The sequence below is a fragment of the Castanea sativa genome, chromosome 3 (genome assembly GCF_040712315.1).
Source record: "Castanea sativa cultivar Marrone di Chiusa Pesio chromosome 3, ASM4071231v1".
In the NCBI taxonomy this organism is placed as follows: Eukaryota; Viridiplantae; Streptophyta; class Magnoliopsida; order Fagales; family Fagaceae; genus Castanea; species Castanea sativa.
Window position 1 is genome coordinate 15508369 of NC_134015.1, and position 17426 is coordinate 15525794.

A 17426-nucleotide genomic window follows, 5' to 3' on the forward strand; every position below is an offset into this window, starting at 1 on the left:
TTTTTTTTTGTTGGTAAATTGCAATTTGCCTTTCAGAATGTGGATTTTGCCCTATAAAGTTTGAGAGTATATGGATTTTAGACTATAATGTTTTAAAATTTGGATTTTACTCCCTAAAGTTTGAGGATGTTTGGATTTTACACTCTTAAATTCTGAAACTTTAGGGTGTAAAATCCAAATAACCCCAAACATTAGTGAGTAAAATCCAAACACCCCTAAAATTTAGGAGGTGAAGTCCAAATTCTAAAACTTCTCAATCTAAAATTCAAACACTCTCAAACTTTAAGGTGAAATTTACAATTTACCCTTTTGTTTATAATTTTTTGAAATGATATAACATGTGCATGGGCTAGAGAATATAAGTTTGAGATTTTTGGAGTAGAAAATATTGCAGCATATGCATGGGGTAGAGAATATAGCATGTGAGGGTGAACTGTTTTGTTCTTTGTTCTTAATAAAGTTACCCTCTTGCTTTCAAAAGAAAATCTTATTTTAACAAGAGAATTAACATTTTAAAGATAATTTATACTAGGAAGAATCCTGCAATAGGCCAAACAATTGGAGGGTAATTTACAATCTAGTGGTTTTTTTCTAGGGACAATAAGGAAAATTACTGAGTCAAATTGAGTGAGCTGTAAGCCTCTAGTGCCAATTTGTTGAAATCAAACTATGAACTTGGTGTATTTAAAACTAGAGTATGATTTATCCTATATTCTTTACACTATATTTACATATATAACATAATGAAAAAGAGAGATTCATTTAAAATAATTCACTTTATGGTATCTAAAATAATTCCATATTTCCTGGCCATTTATCAAAATCCAATGTTGGTGATGACTAGAACTCTTGGATCATTTAAGTATTCTTTTGAGCGGATAATTACACATGCATCCCATTATCATTCAATACAATAAGACATATAGAGATATTCTGTATATTTTTATTAATTTGTTCATTTTACTTACAAAATAAGTCGAAGTTATTAATAAAAAAAAATTATAAAAAAAAACCTCAAACTAGAGATGCACTATAATCAAGCAGCCAACATCATTCTAACAAATTCCTCATAATTAACTAGACCATCGCCGTCCAAATCAGCTTCTTTGATCATTTGCTCCACCTCTTCATCTGTCAATCTTTCTCCTAGATTCATCATTACATGCCTCAACTGCAATTACACGCGGAAATAGAAAATGTCAATAGGAGCACTACAAGAAAAAGAAGACAAATCATGTGTCATGTCCACTGCTACGACTAATATTCTTTGCAATGATAAATAAATTAAATACCATTTTTTTTTTGGTGGTGTAACCATTTGGGTTGAATCTTCAAACAAAATTTGTATGATAACACAAATTTAGGTAAGAAGCTCCAATGCAATATTATTTCCAATAAATCATTATGATATTAGATTTTGAATTTTGAATGAACTGAAAGACCTTTTTGATATAATAAAAAAAAAAGTTCAATTTTTTATTTCCATAAGTTTCTTTTAGAAATCTCGATTGAAATTTTTTTGTCACAACATTGTTAAATTAGAAAGCTATCTTTTCTTGTCTTGTTTAAAAGATTCATTAGTAAAATCTCAAGAAGGGAAATAAAAATTAATGTCATTTTTAGTGTAGGAATTGAAGAAAATAATTGAATGAGAAGCATAAGCTTATGAATGCATGCATGGCTTCGATCCTTAGGTGATAGTGACATTTTGAATGCCTTTTTTCCTTTTGTTGAAAATTTGACATTGAGATTTTTAGACATGGTAAAGGAAGATAATGGGGGCAAAGTATTCAACCTCATTTGGTGATATGTAACCATCTTGGTCTTTGTCAAACACTTTGAAGGCTTCTTTCAATTCTTCTTCTGCTTCATTTTCCTTTAATTACAAAACAAAAATAAATAAAAAACGTACAGTTTCCACCAGTCCTTTTCTTTTCTTTTCTTTTTTAACTGAAAGAAAGGAACGCAAGACTGGGAAAAAGATGTTTGGAAAGATTAAAATGTTGTTAAGAGATTTTTCTTTGTTACTTTACCTTCATTTTCCTTGCCATGAGATTCAAGAACTCCCCAAATTCTATGGTTCCATTACCATCAACATCCACTTCATTGATCATGCTTTTCAATTCTTCCTCCGTGGGATTTTGATCCAATGATCTGATTGCAATGGCCAATTCTTCAATGGTGATGCAGCCTACCGTTTCATGAATAGAGTATATAGTATGAGAAAAGATACATATAAACTCTGTTTTCTTTCTTCAAGTTTAAGAATACAGAGGGTAGAGGACCTAATGAGAGTTTTCGACCTAATGAGAGTCGGAAATATTAATTATTGGAAACTTTTATCACCAACTACATCAAGTTTATATTTTTTAAAAAGTTAATAATAATTCTAACATGCTCAATTTTTACTACTATATAATTAATAAATCCTATTATCTACTGCGTATGGAATGGGGGATTATACGCATTTTGAAGGAATAAATACGTGGTCAAATCTGGACACCCAAAATCAGCCCCAAAAAAAAAAAAAAATTGAAATAAAAACACCTATTATATAATCATCCTTTAATCTTGTGCTCTAGTGCTAATGTTTAGTTTTTATTATGGGAACCTAGGCTATTACTTCTCAAGAAACTAAAACAAAAGGCATAAAACTGAAGTAATAAGATCATATTTCCTAGTAGGAAAACATCAGCTGGGTTCAAAGCCCACTGGTGACAAGAAAATCTAGAGAGAGAGAGAAGGCATACCATCTCCATCCTTGTCGAAGAGACAAAAAGCTTCTTGAAACTCAGCAATCTGTTCTTCAGTCAGAACATCTCCCATAATTGATTTTTATCTATGGACTTTATCAAAGACTAAGCTTTTCTCTTTACACTTTAAGCACACAAGAAAGCTGGCTCGTACACACTGAGAATACTTTGAAGTGCCTATAGCTTGACCACACAAACACACATACAGAGAGAAACAGAGTACTCGGAATAAAGGAATGACCTGCACAAAACTACTTAAATAGTCTCCTTCAAGGTTGGTAAAACTTAATTGTCCATTCATTACGTTAGAATTTGAGAACGACATGGACAGTCAAAGGTCTTATTTCTTTCGTCAAACATGCTTAAATTGAAAATTTGCTAGAGCAAATTTCTTGATATTTGTTCAAAAAGGTAATGTACGGGGAAGAATTTGAAAATGGTACTGAACTTTTTTCTAATTAAATTTTTTTTATCTGCATTAATACTAATCATTATACTCTTAATTCATCTTTATAAATATGATAGAATTTAGATTTACAGAATCAAATTTCAAATTTCTTATTCAATAACAAAACATTTTAACGCTTAGACTAAAAGAATTCTATTATGATGCTATGTTTGGTTAGAAGGTAATTGATTTTTAAAAAAATATTTTTTTTTGCATTTATAAGTGTTTGGGGTGATGGAAAATGTTGGTTAACAAGGAATTATTTTCAAGTTGACAGTAAAATAAAGGCATAGTAGAAATTGATTTGTGCTTTCATTTTCTGCCTCACTCAAAACTTAGTAACTAAACCACCATCACCCACCCTCCGCTATCTGCCACCTAACCACTACCGATCCCCAATTATGATTTTTTAATCTAAATTTTCATTTTTTTTTTTTTGTTATATATAAGCTAACTTTGGAAATGAGAAAATGTAAAAAATTAAAAAAAAAAAAAAAAAATTTCCATAACATTTTCAAGAATGCAACCAAATACTTCAAAATAATTTCTTTTTGGAAAAACATTTTCACTTGAAAATATTATACATTTTGATAAACCCAAAACAGAAGACTAAAATCATTTTATTGAATTTTCTTAATTTTATACATAGTGGAAAAGGTCGTCCATATATAAGTACGGAACTTACAATTTTGTCCATGCATATTGTCGTCGGCTATCACGTAGTCCAAGTGTCTAACCGTGTATAGATCTGAGTATGACCCACCTTTGAAGATTTGTTGTGGCTGTGCTAGTTTTTTTCCCCTATTATATTTCTTTCTTTTTTCCCTTGAGTACGTTCGAAAATCGAAATAAAATAAAACGAATAATAGAAAGGGTCATGAAGAAAGTTCGTACGCGTGAAGTTTACGGTTTATAGAACCTTCATATAAGACCAAGAACAAACTACAAATTGTAGCTGTAGCACAAAATAGAAAAGTATATAGACATTACGAACATTATTCAATGCCAAGAAAAAGAAACGAACAATTTTCAACACTCAACAGTACAAAGATTATTTGTTTAGTCCTAAATTTTGGGTTATGTCGGTAGTTAAAGGGCTTGTGAGACCCACTGACAATTAATGCTCAACGAAGACCAGTTCTCTTCCCAGCCTAAAAAGCATTTAAAAATAATAGGATTATGTTAAACAAATATTTTGCAAGGAAGTTTGCTTAATGCTGAAGCAAAATATTCTCACCTAGCTAATTGGTTTAATATATTAATACCCTTTTAAAAAAACATACCCTTTGATTTGTTATATTTATTTCATTTCCTTTTGAAGCTAATGCTTCTGCTGTTATGCAAATATAACTACTTCTTCTTCAAGCCCCCCTCGGGCAAAAAAAAAAACCCTTAAAATGTTGTTTATGGGATTTTTTTTTTTAAGCGGTTAGAAATACTTATATAATATATGATGCAACCTTGACGGTTCGATCCCACTCCCCCTCTCCTCCAAGCACTTACATACACTTAGGAAAGTACTAAGTACTAACTTGCCCAACTAGTCAATGGTCTCTTATCTATTTTATTTTAAACATACTTAGTCTGTATTTATGCCAAATATCTCTCTTAATTTAGGGTCATATAGTCAGACAATATGCCAAGTGGTCTGTGGGAAATGGCTATGGGTCTAATATCACTTCACTACATGGAACTGGCCTTAAGCTCTTCTCTTCTCTTCTCTACACAAAAAAAGCCACCATGACTAGACCAATTGCTTCATTACGTGGTTTGGGCCTTGTGCCCCTGCTTACACGAATTGGGTTTATAATACCCATAACAACTCTGGGCTTTACGACACATCATTCTCTACACGCACTACCTTTATGACCCACAATTACTGTGAGCTGTAAGGCAAATGACATTACATTTATAAGGATTGGGCCATAGGGTGAAAGATTACTCAAGTCTCCAGCGCATCACATTTGCAAGTCAAACAAGATAATGGGCTTCCAACTACACAAGGTCCAGCCCACAAGCACAGAAAAGCATGTCCGGCTCGTCATCAAGCTTGTTGAAAAATTCATCAGAAACAAGGATTGTTTAAAATGTTAAATCTTATTACACTCACTTTTTAAATAATCATGTTTTTTAAACATGATTTCAATTTATGTGACTGTGTGTACACTACTGTGAACGTGTATTAACTGACAAGAAGTCAGTAATAATTATTACTCTATTTAAAAATTGGTGAAGTGTAGAAGCAATTCGGTCAAACTTAAGCTTGAAGAACACATAGTTTTGTATTTTTTTTTCTTTCAAAGAATAACCCTATAAATAATACACACACACACACACACACACACACACACATATATATATATATATATATATATATATATTATTAGTATGTCAATGACATGTTAAATCATATTAATTAGTATGTTTATAACATGATTTAACATGTATTATTTTATATTTAAAAAATGTTAAGTTAGTTTTGACATAATTCAAAATAATTTCTTTGTCATCAATTATAAACTGTACACTATCTCTAAATCATGTGTATTAATTCTCCAAAAAATTGGGTTAATATTTTTTATTAAATAAATTAGAGATTACACAATTTCTCCACTTATAGTTTTACAAATTACGAAACATATAAATATTTCTTAGTTTAATTTAATTTAAAATAATAAACAACATTACACATCTAGACATATAGAAGTCAATATAACAAAATATTACAATAATTAAAATGAAATCCATATTTGTAAAAAAAGAAGTGCAGTAAAGATCTCTAACTTGTAACCACTAAAACTTCAATTGTCCTTTCATCTAAAAACAGAAAATAAAAACAAAATGTCTCTATATCTTTTAAAAAATTGTTTTTGAATAAAGAAAAGCATGAGATGTTTGCATCTTTTTTTACAAATATATACCTTGAATACACCTTGATTTTATGAGCTATGCATGACATAAAAATAATAACAGTAAAAATTGCATTAGTCATTTACATAATGTAGGATTCATAAAATTTTTAAATATATATAGAAAGCCATTAGCTAAATTTTGTATATCATATCTAATCTTTTAAGAAAACTTTGGACACAAATAAGGGAATATTGAAATTTGACATAGGTGGACCTATCAGAAATTAAAAAAAAAAAAAAAAAAGTTCAAGTGACAACTCAGTGATAATGACATCATTTATGGTGCTCGGTAGTTGGAACCGTAACTTTTCTCTTGCCCATTATCTCTCAATCCCAAAAAATTAAATTAACATTATGCGTAAGCCTTTTCTGTTTTGTGTCAAGAAATGCATTGTCTTCGGGGCTATATTTGGAAGTTTAACTCCTACAGTTTCTCTTCCTTATTTTATAGACACCAAGGTGAGGATAAATCCCTCAAGAAGTTGAAATTCCGTTTTAACATGACTGGTGTGTTATCAAGTTTAAGCATTTCACACTTACAATGTCCCATAAATTCGGTGCGTAGAGATCACAATTGTCGGTACTTGGCACCATCATGTATCAATTTGTACTAAAATGATTGCATTCATAAGCCAGAGAGGCTCTTTGCTTAAACAAATTGAACTAGTTGGACAGCTTTGTCACCATTCCTCTTAGTTTTTTTTTTTTTTTTTTGGTTTTGAGGTTGGTTGGTGAGCTACAAGTACTCCAATGAACTTATAAGAAAACTATATATCGTGTAAAACAAGAGGATCTTGAAAGTTGAAACTTGAAGCATTCTTTTGCTAAGAACATTAAAATGGGATTTCAACAAGGACAAACTACGTCACTGGTATTCTTTGCGATGATTGCCTGTGTGATGTTTCCATGTGGTGCTTATTCCACTGCAATGATGATTGAGGCCCTGACTGATATCAAGCACACAAAAGAAGGCAGAGAACCAAAGTATCCAAAGGCTATGCGCATGGCTATTGCTTTTGGTTTGAGCTCTGTTGTTTCATTTTTCATTGTTGTTGTGTCATGTATCAGTCTTTTTCATGAAATTTCGGGTTCAACTACGTCAAGTTCTAATGCAATGCCAGAGGATGACTGTTGCCCATCCGTGCCTAGCTAGCTGCGTGGTGAGTTTTTTTAACAATGACAAGAAATGTAGCGTTTGTTCAGAAAATTCTTTTCTTGTAGCTTTGAAGGTCTTTTTATTTGCAAACAGGATATAGATTATATTTAGGGTTTCTGTAGTTCTGTTTTGAGGTGTGTTGAGCTCTCTCTCTCTCTCTCAATTCCTATCAACCTTTTTTTTTTTTTTTTTTTTTTTTTTTACTTGTTAGTTACACAATAGAGATGAGAGATTTAAATCTTGGTCGTCTCTATTGAAAAACATCGAATATTTATGTATCTATATCATATGTGTATTACTTGTGTAGGTTGGATGGAAATAAAAAGAGAATGTTAGAAAATTGTGATGTTTTTTAAAAGAAAAATTGCAATGTAGCTTAAGAATTGACAAAGTCATAATCATCTGTTACGTTAATACTAATCCAAATTTACAAAAGAAAAAAAAAAAAAAAAACTATAGTTACCATGGGACTTGATAGAGTTTAGAATTATATAGGATGTACACATCATTCTATGTGATATGTAACATTCTAATGTAAATATGAGCGCGCGCACACATGATAAATTATGGATTCTCCACTACATGTGCAGTGAGTGAATAATAAATTTGAGAATGTTTGGCAAATCTTATTAACATAAATGAGATGTTTAGCTTATTAACATAAAAAAAAAATAATAATAAAAAAAATTAAAAAATAAAAAAACGAAAAAAGAAAAGAAGAAGCTAAACCTTATAAACATGTAACATGGCAAATCTTATCATTTAACGTGACATAAACACAAACTTTTGCGGCCTTGTTACAGTTTAAAGTAGTTTTTTAAAAATAATAATAATAAAGAATGTTTGGAAACCATGAAATTACAACTGAATGTCACAGTTTTTTTTAATTTAAAAAATCCGAAGATCTCAAGGTATTGTATACATCGTACATATATGCAATACCTTGAGCAGATCTCTTGACATAAACATTTAAAATTTATGGAGCAAACTTGTTCTCATGTGGCTGAGCGGGCATTGGGTCATAAGACAATTGGATTTGATCCAATTCATAACTTGTGCATATTATTCCTGTAATTGATGTTCACCATTGACCATCGGCTTTTGTTATCACCTTAAACTTTGTCTCCATGCACCTCGTGCATCTAAGGATCTAGTCGCCTAAATGGCTTGTAATTCGTTGTTTATTCAATTTGCAAACAAAATGAAAGTTTCTTGGCTTTGTCTTTTATGGGTCTGTGAGTTTGAAGGTCCATGTCAAATTGTCAAGTTCATTGAGGATGCCATGACCGGATAATGTGAAGTTGAAGAAGAGATGTTGGCAACGGAGTGAATCTGACCAGTGTTGGAGAATTAAGATTGTTTCGTTACAATTTTACAGGATAACATGAAATATATTTGGTTCAATACTAATTGCTGAGTGGGCTTTCTACTTGTTTATTGGGCATTTTTAATTGACATGTCTTATTTTTATTGGGCCATCTCATACGTATTGCAGGAATTGCATGTTAAGCAATTGCATGTGGTCTGATCTTCTGAAAAATGTTTCCACGCAGCCACGCCTACTCATTTTTCTGTTATACACATGAGCAAAAAATCTAGCTAAAGTTAGTAGATATATCAATTCTGTTTAATTTTGAAACTTTGGGAAATAATAGCACTTAGTTCAAACTTGATGTAGAGCATCTACATTGATGGAGGCAAAAATTTAGCATTTTAATACCACAAAAAAATTACTTTATCTATTTTATCACATTATTTTACATAACATCTAACATGAGTGGTTTTATTTTAACATTAAACAAAATAAAATAATATAAACAACATAGTAAATAACAACCACCACCACGAACACAATAAATTAATATTTTTTAAATAAAAAATTGATTTTTTTTTTTTTTACCTTCTTAGCTACCGTGCACAGTCATCCTTGACTATGCGCTATAATGCAACAATCAAATGATATAGCTATAGCTCCACCAATGCACTACCTTTCTATGCCACCTTTGTTATATCTAGTTGTTAAATTTAGCATTTTAACTATGTGCCTCCACCAATACAAATGCTCGTTGAATAGGTAAACTTCGAGATCATAGTTCCATTAATTTATATTTATATTTGAAAACACAATTTTTTTTTCCAAATTATACTATTGGATCTTGAAGTTTATTGCTTTAAGTCTCATAAGTTTCAAATCAACACTGTTGTTCTAAAGTTTTACAAATGTGCCCAATTATTCATTTTGTTAATTATTGGTAGTCTCTTGCTTATGTGTTTAATGAAGCAAATGACTTAAGATTTTTTAAGTGACATGACTATATTTCTAATATATATATATATATATATATATATATATATCACTATTGATATGTCAAAAATAAACACTTAGATCCTAAAATAACAATGCCCAAAGAAGCCCATTATCACATAAAATTAATCAATGGTAAAACAAAGCTTCAACATAACTGTGTAGCATCAAGAGTTGTATAAGAAAACTTGGCAAGTTCAGAAAAGTCTAGTTAAAATTTCAGGTTTTCTTTTTACATCTCCAGCCACTTATGAGAAACTAAATGTAGAATTACCAACCATTAAAAAAAGAGGAGTTCAAACTTTTGATTGGTTTCCGAGAAAACCGCAAAGAAAAAGAGAACGAGCTAGAAACTTAAAACACCTCAAGCCGATTTGCCTTTATCTCAGTGCAGCTGGAGATCTCTGCTTCCTCTTCTTCTCAATTAATGATAAATAAACAAACTCTAAAATGTTTATTATTTTATAAATATTCTCAGCAACCAAACAAGACTAAGACCTTTGGTGAAGATGGACATATATAATTGAGATTTGTTAGGTACAATTTCGTTTGGGTTTGGTTTTGATTTGGGGATGAAGGTCACATATTTTAGGGATGACAATTTTGCACCGCCCTACTTGACCCGCCCATCTCCGCTCTGCCCTGCGCGGGTTTTCTCCGCCCCGCAAAAGTTGTGGGGTAGGGATAGGGTAAGATTTTAGACTTGCCATCACGGGGCAGGGGGGGATGGGTTTAGACTTTTTAGACCCAACCTGCCCTGCCCCGCATTGAAAGGGTTAAATTGTAAATTTTTCATACCCTAAAACCTTACTATTTAAACAAACATATCATCAACTTATTTTATTCTACCCAACAAGGCTTTTTACCTTTTTTTTTTTTTTTTCTCTAGCAAGATTAAAAATAAGGTACTAATTTTAACATTTTCTCTTGTCTTTATTATAAACAAATTTATATACTATTGAATCATTGATTTTATATTATGTAATTTTGTTTTTGTTGTGATATTGTCTTATTAAATGCTTTAATAATTTTATTCAATTTCTGCTAAAAATTAGTTTGATTTGATGGGATAAATTTATTTGTAATTTCAAGTATATTTTTATTAACGAAACTGGTTTTATTTAAAACAATTGTAATAGTTGTGGGCAAATTAATAAGAAGTAGCGTTTTACGGGGTGGGGCGAGGCCCCAAGGGGCGGGGATGGGGCAAGAAAACTTTCTCTGTCATGCAAGGCGAGGCAAGGCAGAGATAGAGTAAGACAAAACCATGCAGGGCGAGGGCGAAGACCCCATCCTTCAAACCCTACCCCATTGTCATCCCTAGTGTCATTAAAGATATGAAAATTGTTTTTAATATTAAAAATGTTGTCACGTCACTTAAAAATATTATATCATTGCTCCATTAGCCACATTGGAAATGTGACTAAAAGTAGTTTATTGAATGACTAAAAGGGCTCATTTTTTATACATTAAGGATTAATAATGCTCATTTAATTTGAAATTTCAAGGACCAGAAGCATACACTTGGTAAACTTAGCAATCGACTTTGTATTTTGGGGTTATTTTTTTCTTTTATAAGATTTCAAAACTTATCTTTCTCTATATTCGTACTTATCCATCTTAACATTCTTAATTTGGTGCACCAAATTCAAATGTGGTGATTCTAAAAAAAATTAATTAAAACTATGGTATAATCTTAATTATGATTATTCACCTTATATAAGATAAATAAATATAGTAAACTAGTAAGCAAGATGTGCAATTAATGCCTCATTTTATATGAAAAATGATTTTTCCTTTATTTTATTCTGTATATAAATATGACATTGGATAATTGTAGTACTTATTAATACATTTACTTTGATTGGGCTTATACATTGAATATTAAATATGAAATTTGATTACAAATTACTATGATGCTTATTAGTTAGTATTTTTTATGATTTTGTTTTAAAATAATTACAGATTACCCACTTGTGGTTTAGCCCGAATTTAACTTACCCACCCGTAGTTTCATTTTTGACACTTTACCTACCTGTTCTTCTCTTCGTTACTACTCTGTAACCCACCTCTGTTAAAAAAGAGGGGTAAATAAGTCTTTTTACACCCATTTTATGTTTCTCTCCTCCAAAAACAAGAAAAAATAAGATTAAAACATGGTGATAGTTTCTCACAATTCACAAACATGAAGAACATACACAAACATGAAGAACATACACCCAAAAAACTAATACAAATCAAATCAAGTAATACCATCAAAGTACAAACCACAGATCTATCAAAACACAACCCCAAAACCCAAGTCAAAATACACTGCCCATCTCAGCCACTTGCCACCAGCATTGATGAGAATCAACTTGTATACACCATGGACGAATTGAAAGTTTGTAGCTGCAAGCGATTGTTACTTAATCAGACGGACCTGGAAGCTTCTATAAAGAATCGAAGATCTCCTCGTGTTAATGGACCTAGACGATTCTCTTAGACTTAAGAACCAACTCAACATCAACTTATTGAACAAAATGATATCGATTTGTTTCTCCATTAAAGACCTAGTTTCAATTTCACAAAGGTTGTCCTCTGATTTTGGGATGTTACTGTTTGGGTCATTGTAATTGCTACGGTTTTCCATCAAAATACAATCCCAGAACCCAAGTCAAAATACAAACATCAACACACCCACACACATCCAAACCCACGAATCCATCAATAACCATGCCACAGATCCCATTTTTCAAACCCCAACAACCAAAAGAAACCCAACCCCTAAATCAAATAAAGAAAGAAAAAGAAAAATATAACAGAAAATAGCGGGTTAGTGAGAAACAAAGTGATCAATGAAACACAGAGAGAGAGAGAGAGAGAGAGAGAGAGAGAGAGAGAGAGAGAGAGAGAGCAGTGAGAAAGTTATTTGAAGACTGACGCTGATGGTGTACCCTTACTGCACCAGATCTCTACCCTTGTCTCTTAACTCCGTTCATCTCTCCGATCCCAACACCAATTTGAACTTCTGGGATGACCCTTTTGACTATAATTGACCTCTGATTGTAGTTTGAATTATCTATAATTATCCCCTTGTTTTTCGTGTTTTTTTACTGAAACTTTAAAGTATCTAAGCATAGTAATTTGTCAAACACAATAATATCCGTAATAAATCGTAGTTTAAATACTTTAAAGTTTCACTAAGCGATCTCTTCTTAGAATGATTGATCTGTTTGATTTTAAGCTTGTAACAAGCTTAAAATGCTAAAAATTTGTACGCGTGAATGGGAGTGTGTCTTGGAAGAGAGAGGAGTGTTTGATCTGTTTTGAGTTTTGTATTTTTTTTTTTAAATGTGATAGAGTAACGTCTGAAAGGGAGGTGGGCTACAGAGTAGTAACGGAGAGAAGCACAAGTGAGTAAAGTGTAAAAAATGAAATCACGGGTGGGTAAGTTAAATTCGGGCTAAACCACAAGTGGGTAATCTGTAATTATCCCTTCTGTTTTTATATGGAAGTATAAATATATGATTATGAAAGTTATTCATATGTATTTATTAGCTTATAAATTAATAGATATTTTTAATGATTTTATTTTTATATGGAATTATTTATAAAATTATAGCTATTATTGATAAATATTTATTATGATAGTAATTGTATATGAAATTATCTATTTTATTATTAAAAAAAAAAAGATATTGTGGCAAGATTTTAATTAAGCATTTAAATAAAAAGTGTTAGGGCACCACATTTTCACAACAAAGTTTAGGTTTCAATTCTTATCAAATACAAATCTTTTGTACCACATTTTGTGTTCTACTTTGTGTTCTACTTTATGTTCCACCAATCACAACTTGTCATGTGTTTATTTTTTTCCATTTTAAATTTTGGCTATTTTATAAGAAAAGTTAAATAAATACATAGCAGATTGTAATTTGTAGAACATAAAATGAAACACAAAAAATGGAATAGAAAATTTGTATTTGTTCTTATCTAAGTCCACCACTAACATCATTTTTTACTCACCATTTATAACTTGCCACTTATACTTTTTTGTGATAATGTTATGCCTATAACTTTATCTCGTTTAAATATAGAATATAACTTAAATAAATTATATATATATATATATATATATAGAGAGAGAATAATGCTAGAGATACAAATTATTTTACAAAAAAGTTTACAAACTTGTTGATGTAGTGAGTAATTATTGATAAATGAAAATGTGAGTGATTATTGGTAAATTCTATATATATATATATATATATATATATATAGACACACACATTTCTAACTTAATGCTATCTCATTAAAATTAGATTCTATTTGATGGTGAAATTATTTAATGCACCCAGTAAACTATATATTATTTTCTCTAACATAAAGGTGAGCCTTACATGTTGTCACAGGGTCAATTTTTCTTTTAAATTTTATGTCTGTGATGGCACTAAGTTCTTCACTTAGTCTCCGCCAATACACCACTCACACACACTGCAAGAACACTCAGAACAAAATTATTAAAGGAATTCACACACACACAACACACATAGTATTTACAAGGCACCAACCCCAATCTTTAGTACTCAATATTCAAGTACAAAGGAAGCCTGGAGAATATACATGAAGTTTTCTAAGGCAATAATACACCCTCTGTTGTTGACAACCTTAACAGCCTAGGCTATATGCACAGAAATAACTGTCACGGCAGTTACTGCCAAGTAACTGCCTCCTGTCCAAGACTTGGTGCCACATGTGGTCTGACTTAAGACACCTCCAACTAATACTGTCTTGGCCTGCTCTCCACGTTTTCAACCCCTACACAGCAAGTCTGAACATCCAGCAAGCTAGGAACTGCTTGGTAACTACTGCTGCACACTTTGCACATGCTAGCCCATCACTCAGCACATCATGAGGCCACTGCCCATGCTCTAGCAGCCCACACATGATTAACCCATCACATTTTAGAAGCCCTTCTCATCAGCATCTAAACCCACACAGCATGTCCATATGCAGTCCACCAAGTAACTGCTATCAGCCCACTCATACAAGTTCATATATTCTGCCAGCACCAACCAGCCCAATGCCTTGCACAGCCTAATATCATCACTGCAGCCCAGCACTGCCTTGCACACAAGCCACTAAGCCCACACACAAAGCAATCATCCGCCAAGCCATCATGCCATGAACCATCACCTAGGGCTACTGACCATCAGCACCACCTTCTACTGTCCATCATCACCAAACCATCTCTGCCCACCATGGCTCACCACTGCCATGGCCTTGGGGCATCATGTGGAGCAAGGTGCCTTCACATGCTGTCCCTCCTCATGCTCATCATTCTGAATGCAGCAGGGAGACCAGACTTGTCCCCCTCAAAGAACACTTAGGAGTTTCACTAGATAGACATAAGGAGCCATTGGTGTCTTGAGAAAACATTGAGCCAAGTGACTAGCCTAATGTTGTCCAAACACTCCAATTCCTCTTACCATCATCAGCAACTTGCAATGCTCCTAACACATGTGTAGGTTTACAAATGAGATTTCACATTTATATGTGAGAAAAGGAGGATGTAGCTTACAGGATTTACCAAATAATTTCTTTGCCACGATCGTCATCGTCATATGTATGTAGCCCTATAAATAAGCTCAATGCCAAAGTAAAACTACCGCCAACAAATCCCAATATCAAACATGAGTCTATTCATTAGATTAAATTCGTTGCTACTTGTCTTGCTTATAACGACTTGTGAAGCATTAAGTATTACTCCACCAAAAGTTCACATCACAATCACTAATGATTTGACAAATACTATGCCTGTTACAATAAATTGTTCATCCCATGCTGACGATTTTGGAGTCCATTCAGTTGTTAAACTTGCCAACATTCAATTTGATTTCCAACCCATCCCTTTGCTTTCTGAAGATGTCAATTGTAGTATGAAATGGGGAGGCTAAACTCACTACTTTGATGTCAACATCGATAAGGGAGACAAAGACCGAGGCAATATTTGTTGCTCGTGGTTTTTGAAAGAGGCTGGCCCTTGTCTGCTTCTTGGTTCGATTGGTTCTCTATGTTACCCATGGAAGTAATGTTAAATAATCAGCATCGCTCATCAAGTATTTCTTTATGATTTTTTCCCTCATTGAAATAAAGTGCAAATTCACAATATGCACTCCTTATCATGAATGTGTAAGAGTTTACTTCCTGAAATGATTCAATACTGATAAGAAGATTGGTTGCTGAGTTTATTTACTTATGTGGCTTCATCACTGTTAGTAAGTTACTATTTTGTTGGTTCTTGGTATTCAGTTACTGACTGTATAAATACCCTTGTACTTGTATTAGAATAGCAAGCAATAAGGATACAGTTACTTTGTTCATTCTCTTACTCTCTCCCTAAATCTCCCATCTCCTTGTCAGTTGGTATCAGAGCAGGATAATCCTGCATTCCCTAAATTCCACCATGGGTGAAACACGAGCTTCCCGCCATTGTCAATGAAAACATAGCTTTCCTGAAACCACCTCAGATCTCCATACCAAAGACCTTCAAGAAATCTATAAAATTAACTATTAGCATCCATACATGAACCTTGAATGAAATGAGTCAACAATTGACTACGATCTTGCAGAAGTTGAATACTATAGAAGAAGGTGAACCTAACAACGAAAATTCACGCACCGCTGTAGCTTGAATTTCCATAATTTTTTGGAGAAGAACCAGCTGCTTGTATTTGCAAGGCAAATCGGTACTAAGAGTACTACAAGATACCAAACAAAGAGTAATTACTAATGGCTTCTTTCAATATGAATGGTGAAGCTTTGGTCTGGTTCAAAGAAGGGGATGACACTGGTGTAGTTGGGAATCGGGAGACGTTGGTGCAAACGTTTTTCATCATGTTTGGCACTAAAACTGCAATTGTCCTTTCATTTAAAAACAGAAAATAAAAACAAAATGTCTTTATATCTATTTTTAAAATTTAAAAAAAAAAACCACCAATTAAAGAGAAGTATTTATCCGTTTTTAGGAATATATGTCTTGAAAATACTTTGATTTTACAAGCTATGTATGACATAAGAGCATTCACATCTGGACTGCCAAATGCCAAATGTATGACAGATTTAGCATTGAAGCTCTAAAACCCCTAACACCTGGACTTGTAAAAACCAAGTATTGCAAAAAAATTTGCAATTGTGGTAGAATTGCACTGTAGTTCAATTGTTAAAAAAAATAATAATAATAAAAAAAAAAAAACTAATTTTATTCAAACTTTATCAATTCCTCTGTCTCTCTCACCGGTCACACTCTCATCTCCTCTCTTTTTTTTTTCTTTTTTTTTTTCTTCTTTTTCAATTCACTCATTCAATCCCTCCCCCTCTCTCGTCCCTCTCTTCCCTTTCATTTTTTTTTCTCTCTCTATTTTCCCTTAAATCAAGGGTTTGATGTGGTGGTAGATGGGTTTGATGTGGGTTTGATGTGGTGAAGCTCATGGGTTTGATGAGGTGGAGGGTTTCCGTGGTGGTGGCAGCGTGGGTTGTGTGGCAGCGTAGGTCTGGGTCGGTGGTGCTGATAGGCGTGGTGGAATGGCGAGGTGGAGATCAACGTGGTGGGTTTATTAATCAGTGTGGTGGCGTGGTTGTCAGCGAGATCAGAGTGATGGGAGTGATGGTTGTCAGTGGTGTGGGTTCCTCTCTCTCAGATCTTCTCTTCAAACCCATTTTCTTCAAACCCAAAACCCGTGCACATGAACACCATCACCAGAGCCACCCATGGTTGGACCCACTAAGTAGTGTTTATATTTGGAGTGATGGCAGCGGCATTGACTATTTTTGGGTGATTTAATTTGGTGGATTTGTTGCTGCTTTGTTC

General features: G+C 32.8%; 1 protein-coding gene across 2 annotated transcripts; it reads right to left on the reverse strand.

The window, feature by feature from the left end:
- Positions 1 to 837: 837 nt before the first annotated feature.
- On the reverse strand, positions 838 to 3003 carry LOC142629514 (calmodulin-like). 2 transcript variants are annotated; one of them, XM_075803522.1, is made up of 4 exons: positions 2751 to 2997; positions 2034 to 2191; positions 1796 to 1876; positions 838 to 1171 (listed from the first exon to the last, which is right to left on the reverse strand). In XM_075803522.1, exons 1-4 carry the CDS (start codon positions 2824 to 2826, stop codon positions 1037 to 1039), a joined length of 450 nt encoding a protein of 149 aa, XP_075659637.1. In that variant the 5' UTR covers positions 2827 to 2997; the 3' UTR covers positions 838 to 1036. The 2 variants fall into 2 exon arrangements, with proteins under 2 accessions (XP_075659637.1, XP_075659638.1); XM_075803523.1 differs by lacking the exon at positions 1796 to 1876 and having other exon boundaries at positions 2751 to 3003.
- Between the last annotated feature and the right edge of the window lie 14423 nt (positions 3004 to 17426).